Source organism: Sminthopsis crassicaudata, chromosome 1 (assembly GCF_048593235.1).
Source record: "Sminthopsis crassicaudata isolate SCR6 chromosome 1, ASM4859323v1, whole genome shotgun sequence".
In the NCBI taxonomy this organism is placed as follows: domain Eukaryota; kingdom Metazoa; phylum Chordata; class Mammalia; order Dasyuromorphia; family Dasyuridae; genus Sminthopsis; species Sminthopsis crassicaudata.
In genome coordinates this window covers 38,194,033-38,203,377 of record NC_133617.1, presented here as the reverse complement: position 1 = coordinate 38,203,377, position 9,345 = coordinate 38,194,033, and the positions used below count along the sequence as shown (strand labels likewise).

Below are 9,345 nucleotides of genomic sequence, written 5' to 3'. Positions count from 1 at the left end.
GGTAACTCATCTAAAATCTTATTATCTTTTAGAGAGGCTGGGGAAATTGGGGTAGATTTGGTAAGTTGGGAAAGACTAGGAAAGATGTATCATTAATCTCTTAGCAAAGGGGAATGAAAATTGATATACTGCATAAGTCTTATCAGAATTCTGCACCTGGGTAGCAGTTCAGTTTTAGGCCCATCTTCTTTCTTACCAAGAGACAAGTAAGATCTAGATCTCAGTGGGGGAGAAAGATCTTTAATGCTACCCTTGGATTCTCAGCTGGGAAGGTGAAAATTGCAAAGCTCATTGGTGCAACTGGGCCAAGAGTGGTAAAAGAATAACTCACAGTGAAGTTAAGAGTACAAACAGGAACTTTCTCTACCCGCATTTCAAAAATCTTCCTTTTTCTCTCTTTTCTTTCTGTTTTATGTAACTCTTTGAAATTTCAGGCTGGGTAGCTCAACGGAGAGTTTTATCCTTAGGGAAAACTAATCACTTCAGTTATCCTTTCTTGAAATGCATCTACTTTCCCATCATCACTAAGATAAAATATAAACTTCTCTGGAATTTAAAGCTCTTCACAACATATTGAGCACCTACCGGATTAAGTACAAGGGACTGTGGGACATCTGAAAACTAATATAACCCAGAAGCAGTAGCAGGAACAACAACAACAATATACCACCCAATTCTTAAATGTCGTTATAGTGCAATACTAGCTGGATGAGAAATAAATTTTAAATAATATATGAATGCTGTACTACAGAAAGCTAAATTCTAGAAGAGATACAAGGTTCTAACAACATAATGCCCATAAATATATGAAGGATGCAACAGAAATTTACAAAATAAAATTCTCTCTGAGGTCTGAGGAAGAGAGTAAGTGAACATTCAGTAGCTCTTGGTGAAAACTACTCAGTCCAGATAAACAACAAACTTTTTTTTTTTTTTTCCCCTAAGCTGGAGTTATTCATTCCACTTTAAACGAAATGGTGTCCCTCATCTCCCACGGAGGTCATCCTAGTATTTATGTTTTAGTGTGGAAAGGCAATTTGCTTATTTCTCTGCAGCTTTTAACTTCTGAATTCCATTGAATAACCAGCCTCAGCTTCCCCAGAAACAGTGGATATAAATAAACATGCATCACAATACCTGAATATAGCACTATTTTTTTTTTTTAAGATAATTGGATTTACAAGCTATAGGTTAGTGAACCTAACTCTGAGTTTTGGAAATATTCTAAAATATATATCATTAAAGAACCAGTTAATGAACATTTAGAAAAAAACATAACGAACCTATAAAATTGCTTCAGTAAGAAAAAGTAAAAAACTTCTCTCTCTTTTTGGTTAGAGTTAGTTGGCTGTATATCAAGGGAATGAGGAAGATGTTGTTTTTACAGATTTGACATTAAAAGTTTTTGACAACATCTTTCATACAATTTTTGGAAGCAAGATGGCCTAGATATATAAGTTCAAATTTGGTTAAATTGCTAGACCCAAATAGTAGACATTAAAGTGCAAATTCACCTTGGAAGGAATTCTCTAGTCTAGTCAAGAGCTCCAGGGCCTTCTATTGATTTTGTGCTTCTATTTAATATTTCTATGGGGCAGCTAGGTGGCGCAGTGGATAGAGCACCAGCCTTGAATTCAGGAGCACAGAGTTCAAATTTGATTTCAGACACTTAACACTTCCTAGCTGTGTGACCCTGGGCAAGTCACTTAACCCCAGCCTCAAAAAAAAAAAAAAAAAAAATTCTATGAACACTGTCTTCAAAGGGATATGAGGTGTGCTCATCAGATTTACAAAGGACATTAAAAAAAATAATAATTATATATTTGATGACAGAGTCAGAAGCCAAAATACTTTGATAGGCCATAATACTGGACCAAATCTACTAAAATGTAATATAATAAAGGTAAATGCAAAGTTTAATACTTCAATTAGAAAAATCAGTTTCACAAACACAAGTTGGTGCATCTTTGGCTGCATTGTAAACCTTCAGTCTTCAGGATACATGACATAATGGGGGAGGTACCTGCATGGGGACGACCAAATAGAGGGAGGCACCTAGGATGACATAATGGGAGGTACTGGAGAGGCTCCTGATATTCTAATGACATCTAAAATGGATAAAGACCTTTATCCCATCAAACATTAAGAGGGAATGATTATAACCTGAAGTCTAAGATATAAGACCTTTATCCTATCAAAGATTAAGAGGGAATGGTTAAAACTTGAGGCAGAGGACTAAATAGGACAATTAGGGAAACTGGGTCAGAGCATAAAAAAGGAACTGTGGCACAACATTCCACACTCTCTCTTTTCTAACTATTCAGATCATCGAATGACCTTCCTTTAGAAGGTCTTAACAACACAATTTTGACCAATCCTATCTTAGGTAAATAAACCAAATAAAAAACAAAATAAAGCTAAAACAATGCAAGGACTTATGGCAAAGATAAGTCACTTCCTGATAATCCCAGAGTTAATCAGCAATACACAAAGCTCCTCATTGCAATAATATCAGGTCCTCTGCAGTTGGGGAGCATATGGACAGTTCACTGTGAATTAGGTCTGTGGTCATTTGTGCATTGAACTCAGCCTCTGATTATAGAGCAGCAGGGCTCAAGACAGTCCTAAATTCACTGCCCATCCTAAGAGGGGTATCCCAAGTCTGCTGGGGGAAAAGTGAGGCCTGGAATAGCTCCACCTGCCCCCTCAATAGAACAGGAGCTGCTACAGCATCCAGATTTCTGAGCAGTGTATGCACAGTTAGACCAAGTCAGGCAACCCGAACTTTCAGAGGCCCAATACCAAACTGCTGCAAGGTCCTTTTAAGTATGCTGAAATACTAATTAAGGACCTGGGGTAACAGGAGTGGAGAGGCAGATTAGAGAGACTGCCAGTCCCAAGACAGGTGTCTGATTTCTGTTTTTTTCTAAAAAATAATCCCCCAAACTGAGTCTGCCAGGGCAATTAAACAGAATGAAGGATTTCAAAGTTTAAGAATAACCAGCAAATCATAGTCCAGTAGATTTAAGCAAGGAGTGAAAAATGAAAAGGACTGTTTAAAGGACTTCCAATTAAATCTGAATTAGTAAGATAGGGGGTGGGGCAGAAGTACCTAAGAAAATACATGTTTCCCCGATTTCCTATGTCTTTCTTCTTTTTTTTTCTTATGGAAAGGAATTATCAAATAACTATTACACATATAAATCCCAAGAGTTAATCAAAATTCCTATCCATATACATAACAGACTAAAAATCCCTCAAACATAACAGCAATAGTTTAACAATTTCCATAACAAGTCTTAAACACAGTAATAGTTTTAACAATTCAACTACTTACCCACTCCCCCATATCAGTCCAAATTACATCAGGAGCAGGGGCCATGGTTTTCTCAAAACTACTTTCTGCTGAAAATGAGTGAAAATGCTCAGTCCAGGGACGGGGATGGGTATTGTGTGGCGTGCTGACAATCAAAGCTCGATCTAGGTCCCAGAAGCAAGTCAATATATTTGCAATTTGACCAGATCTAGAAACAAAAACAAATCTAACAAAGAAAAGTTAGGACAGTCTGAGATAGAAAGACTGGTCCACAAGGACTACTAGAAGATGTAACCTCTCATTAGTTAAGAAAGCTTAAAAAAAACTTGAATATCCAGACACAATATCTAGTAACAGATGACCAGACTAAATACTTATTTGCTCAAGTATTTAGGGCATAATGATTACAGATAACCAAATTAGAAACAGCAAGGTATGACATAATTGAATTGCATTAACAGTTTCCTGTTGACCATTGCTCTGATTACAGAAATCAGTTACAGGAGAAAATAATGCAGGGACATATTAACTACAAACCCAAGAAATTTTACCTCCAATAACAAATCCCATTAACCAAAGTTTCAGATAAATCTTAAACAGATAGTTACTATAACCTTATATTTATACAAATCAATTTGCTCCTTTTAGCCAAGAACCAGGTGGCTACAGCTTGATAAAAATGGCTGGAACACAGTTTAGAGGGAGGGGAGGGGGAAGGGCAGCCACGTGGAATCCTCTCCTTCCCCCATTTTACCTCCAAAGAGGCAGGGGAGAGGAAAGTAGAATTAAATTTCACTCCAGCCTAACTAGATGCTCCATAGCTGAAGTAGCAGAGAACAGTGGGGGTGAGTTGAATCTTCACCTTTAAAGACAAAAAGATCCCTAACCCACCCAAACTTTAAAGTAGCAGAAATCAGTGGGGGAAGGGAGAAGATGGCACGATTCCATAAAACCTACATGTCTAACAGAGCTGGATTTAAAGCATAACTTCCAAGGTAAGCTATTGGCATTTTGTTTTAATAACCTATATTTTAACTTAAAATCCAATCAATTACAGCTTTAAATTCCCAATAATATAAAACTGCTTTTTCTATCAGATTTCAAATAATGAAACAGCATAGTTTTTCTTACTCTCCTTCTGGCCCCATGTGGCAATTATTCCCAATGGACTTCTCCTAAGCTCCAACTTTGCCAGAGTTGAAGTCTTCAGAAGTCAGATTCTTTTTGCTACATACTTTACCTAATTAGAGGCATGTGACCCCTATCAGGGAAATTAACAGAACTCCTTTAACAAGCTGTTGTTCTTTTAAGATCTTATACTTAAAGAAAATTATTTCCCAAATTTAGAATCATCCTAAAATTCCTAATTAAATGTTTTCTCCAACTGGAGTTCAGAAGTAATTATATTAAGTACAGTTGCAACATTGAAATAACCAACTCCAAATTTCTTGATCATTGTTCTTAAACTTAATGGAGCTTTTAAATTAACAAAACAGACAAACAAATCACACAGAATATAGAATACACATAGACTTTTAAGTCACAACATTTAACACAGACCAGGGGTTATCTAGAAATAAAAGCCCTGAGGGAAGTTGTCAGATCCAGTCTTCCTTCCCCTAATCCAAATGGAGCCTTTTTTCTTATCCAGATGGTATCTTAAAATAAGACACCCAGATTTATACTCTGGAATGCCCAGAGTTGTGCCAACTGGCACACAGATGTATCTTAGACACCCACGTAGGGTCCCCTGTTTCCAGAATAGCCTAATCCCAGAATTTATGCTTGTTAGCATTTGATAATTCTGGGAATCCAGATGCTGGCATACAGACAGAACAGAACAGGTCTTATGCAGATAGAACAGATGGTACCCAAAAGGTACCCAGACAGACTTACTCTCCTGTGGCCAAAATAGGGATGTCCACCATCAGGCTGTTGTGACTGGAAACTGCTCTCTTTCCTAGAGGCTTTAGAAAAAAAATCCAGGGGGCCCCAGACTCTCCAAGCCAAGAATTCAGATCCACAGCCACCCTGAGGCCCAAGGCAGAGAAAGGAAAGTCTCTTATCTCTAATCCTGCTCATTTTCTAACATCTCGCTGGGGCCTCCAAAATGTAATGCTGGAGAAACTGAGCAAGATACAGATTAGAGAACAATTCAAATTTTTATTTAAAAGAGAGAGATTTAATGGGACCAAATGGATCCATGCTTTGGTCCCAGGGCTGAACAAGACCATTGTCTCAAAGAATGTCAGATACAAGATTCTTTTATAGGGTTACAAGAACAATGACATAATGGGGGAGGCACCTGGATGGGGATGACCTAATGGAGAGAGGCACCTAGGATGACATAATGGGACATACTATAGAGGCTCCTGATATTCTAATGGCATCTAAAATGGATAAAGACCTTTATCTGATCAAACATTAAGAGGGAATGATTATAGCCCAAGTCTAAGATATAAGACCTATTAAGAGGGAATGGTTATAACCTGAGGCAGAGTAATTAAATAGGACAATTAGGGAAACTGGGTCAGGACATTAAAAGGGAACTGTGGCACAACATACTGAGTGATTTTATGAATATCCATTTTACGAAAATACTCATATCTCAGAGTTGGGAGTCTTGAACCCTGAAAATAATCTTGGATATTCCTCTTTTTTTTTTTTTTTTTAAATCAGAGTTTCAAAGGAACCTCTGGTGAAAAGATTCTTTACTTCTCACCATGGCTCAGATCTCTTTGTAATAACTTAGCAGAAGAACCCAAAAGTGTCAGAGAGATCTCACTTAGTCTAGGGCTCTTAGACTTTGAATCTGAGCCTTCTTGACTCTAAATTCACTGTTCTTTTTGCTATATCAATTTTCCTCTCCGCATTTAAATTCTATAACCCCATGAAATTATAGAGACAGATAAGAAGCACAGTGCATGGAATACTACTCCTGGCATCAGGAGGAGTTGAATTCAAATCTAGAAACTCACTAGTTATATGACCCTGGGCAAATCACTTTCCCCTGTTTCCTCATTTATATAATAATCTGGAGAAGGTAATGGCAAACCACTCCAGCATCTTTGCCAAGAAAGTAAGACATAAATGACAATAAATAACAAAAAAAATCCTGGAATAATTTCTTTTGTTAGTAAAGTTTGATTTATTGTGAAAAATAAATGAACAGACTAAATGCACTGAATATAGTAAAATACAAAACACTGACAAATGATCTTTTTTCAGTTTGTCTCAAATTTGTGAATTTGATTCTCCTTCAGCATTATATGTGTTGTTTATTCTCTCCCAGAGGAAACTTGGAAATTGAAGGACAGTCTGGTGGTGGGTGCTGCTTGAATAGCAGCAAGCACAAAGATGAGAATTAATTAAAAGATTGTCATGGTTCCAGCTTTTGTTCCTGGAAGTGGGGGACCAGGACAAAAGACAGGTCTGACAGATTCTTTGAATAGAATAGGATAGACTCTATAAATAAGGGATCTTTGGAGAACATTGTAAAAGAAGACAGTACCAGTACTGTATTCTAGATACACTCCAACTCTGGGGATGGGATCTTTCTTTCGATGATTTAATAATTCAGGGTAGCTTTGGAACATGTAATGATCTTCCTTCTTCACACAGCGAAGCAAAAACATTGAAGCACATGAAGTAGGAGTCTTCCTCCTTCTTGTTTTCGAGTGTGAGCTATAGATCCCCAGTGCCCACTGTGGTACTTGTGACACATCTACCTCCCAATAGTGTCTCCCTGAGGTAAAGGTTTGCTCGGCAAAGGCATAATGGTAAACAGACTCCTCAGATTGGTTCTCTACCTGCCAGCCTTCTGCAGCTCTCATACTCTTCAGATCCTCAGAAATAGTTACATAGGAACTTTCTGAATCTGGATGCACTCTGATATCCACTTTAAACTTGTTGAAGATATCTATTATCCCACCAATGGGATATTCTCTCAGCTCTGGGATGACAGCCTTGGGTGTTTGGGACAACACCGATGCACTTCTTTTCAACAGTTCCCTGAGGTCCTGTAACAGATCAAGTTGGGGTTTTTGACTTGATTCCTGCAGCTCTAACATGGTTTCCTGAAGAGTTTGGATATGTCGGGTTATACTGTCTTCTCTGCTCTTCTGCTCTTCTTTCAATCTTTTCAGACACTGAGATCTTTCTTCCATCAGGAAACTATATAGTCTGTGATATTCTCCTGCAATCATCTGACCCCAGTCAACAAAAGGTCTCTTCACCTCTCCCTTTTGAGAATGAAGTTTCTTAGTTTCTTCAAAAGCCTTCTCCACATGACTTAGCATTTTCTGTAGCTTCTTCCTGTAATTGTGACTGGCCTCTTCTATAGGAGAGAGTTTGTGAGATTCATGCTCTGGCATTTGGCAGCAAGCTAAACAGAGCAATATCTGGTCCTCCTCACAAAAATACTGGAAGACTTCCTTGTGGGTAGGACATCTTGGTTCTTCAGAACTCTTCAAACTGTGGAAGCTGAGCTTCTTATCAATGTCAGTTAGCTTTTCCAGTCTCCCATTGAATGCTGGAAATTTTCTTATTTGGGAAATTTCCTTGCATTTAGGGCAAGAGGAAGGTATGCTTCCAACTCTCCAGCTCTTAGAGAGACATTCTAAGCAAAAACAATGTCCACAGTCCATGGTGACTGACTGAGAAAAGTAGTTCTGACAAATGATACAGGCAATTTCATTCTGCAGTTTCTGGACTGTATCCATATCAGCAGCCATTTCTCTCTTGCTGGAGCTTCTTTCCAGTAGCAACTGAGATCAGGAGACTTTCAGTTCTACTCAAGGAAATGTTTCTGATCTGACAGTTCCTCTCCTTTTTATACAGAGTAGCTCCAACCCTTTAGTACCTCCCTACTAAGGTGTGAACTCACCTTCCTTTGAATGCTCAAGGTAAATAAGCAAAATTGAATGATTGTAATGGCCCTGAGGTCTCCAGCGTTCACACCTCTGGTTGTTTTCCATGAATTGACAGGTTTCACAAAGCTAAGCTCCTAGGGCCATTTTTCTTTTGCTGGAGCTTCTTTCCAGTAACAACTGAGATCAGGAGACTTTCAGTTCTACTCAAGGAAATGTTTCTGATCTGAAAGTTCCTCTCATTTTTATATAGAGTATCCCTTTAATGCCTCCCTATTAAGTTGTGAATTCCCCTTCCTTTAAATCCTCAAAACAAACAGGTTATGACTGAATGGTTGTAATAGCCCTGAACTCTCCAGAGTTCACACCTCTGGTTGCTTTCCATGAATTGACAGGTTTCACAAAGCTAAGCTCTTAGGGCCATTGTTTCTTAATAAAGAGTTGATAGCATTTTGAATAAAGACATGGTTCTGGAGACAGGACATAGTGATTTCTGCCTCTAAAGCTTCCTGACTTTGTGACTCTCCTTATTTATCACCTGGTTATATTGCATTGGTTCCTCTCTGACTAACTTCTTTACTTTGCTTTGATGTTAGGATTACAAAGTGATAACTCAGGTTTTCTAAACAATCCTGAGCTATCTCCTTGTAATCCTAACATCTTTTAATTAAATAATAAATAATATTAATTATGTAATATTAATAAATAATAATTTATGATTATTTGATCATGTTATTTGTCACATACTTCTAGCATGTGTTATGTTACTATGTTACTATGTGTTTATGTAATTTATGTAATTATGTGTAATACCTCCCATATTGATGGATTTATGTTTCAAGGCCATGACCACCCTATGTTGTAAATCAAAAGAAAAGGGAGATGTTAGGATTACAAGGTGAGAACTCAGGTTGTTTAAACAATTCTCTAGCTCAGAGTTCACACCTTTAGTTCACACCTTTAAAAGCAGTTTGCACCTTCTGAAAAGGAGTTTACATATTTTGAGGAGTTTGCAACTTTAAGAGGAACAAGTTCATTGCTTGAAGTATTTTCCCACAAGCCCCTGAGTTCTCAAATGTCCCTTTAAAAGGAGCAAGTTCATTGGTTGAAGTATTTTTCCGAAAGCCCGAGTTCTTACATGTCCATTTTCTGGGAAAATAA

General features: G+C 37.8%; 1 protein-coding gene across 1 annotated transcript; it reads right to left on the bottom strand.

Moving 5' to 3' along the window:
• Nucleotides 1–6,684: 6,684 nt before the first annotated feature.
• On the bottom strand, nucleotides 6,685–8,049 carry LOC141544808 (tripartite motif-containing protein 43-like). Its single transcript, XM_074271413.1, has one exon. It carries the CDS (start codon nucleotides 8,047–8,049, stop codon nucleotides 6,685–6,687), a length of 1,365 nt encoding a protein of 454 aa, XP_074127514.1.
• Between the last annotated feature and the right edge of the window lie 1,296 nt (nucleotides 8,050–9,345).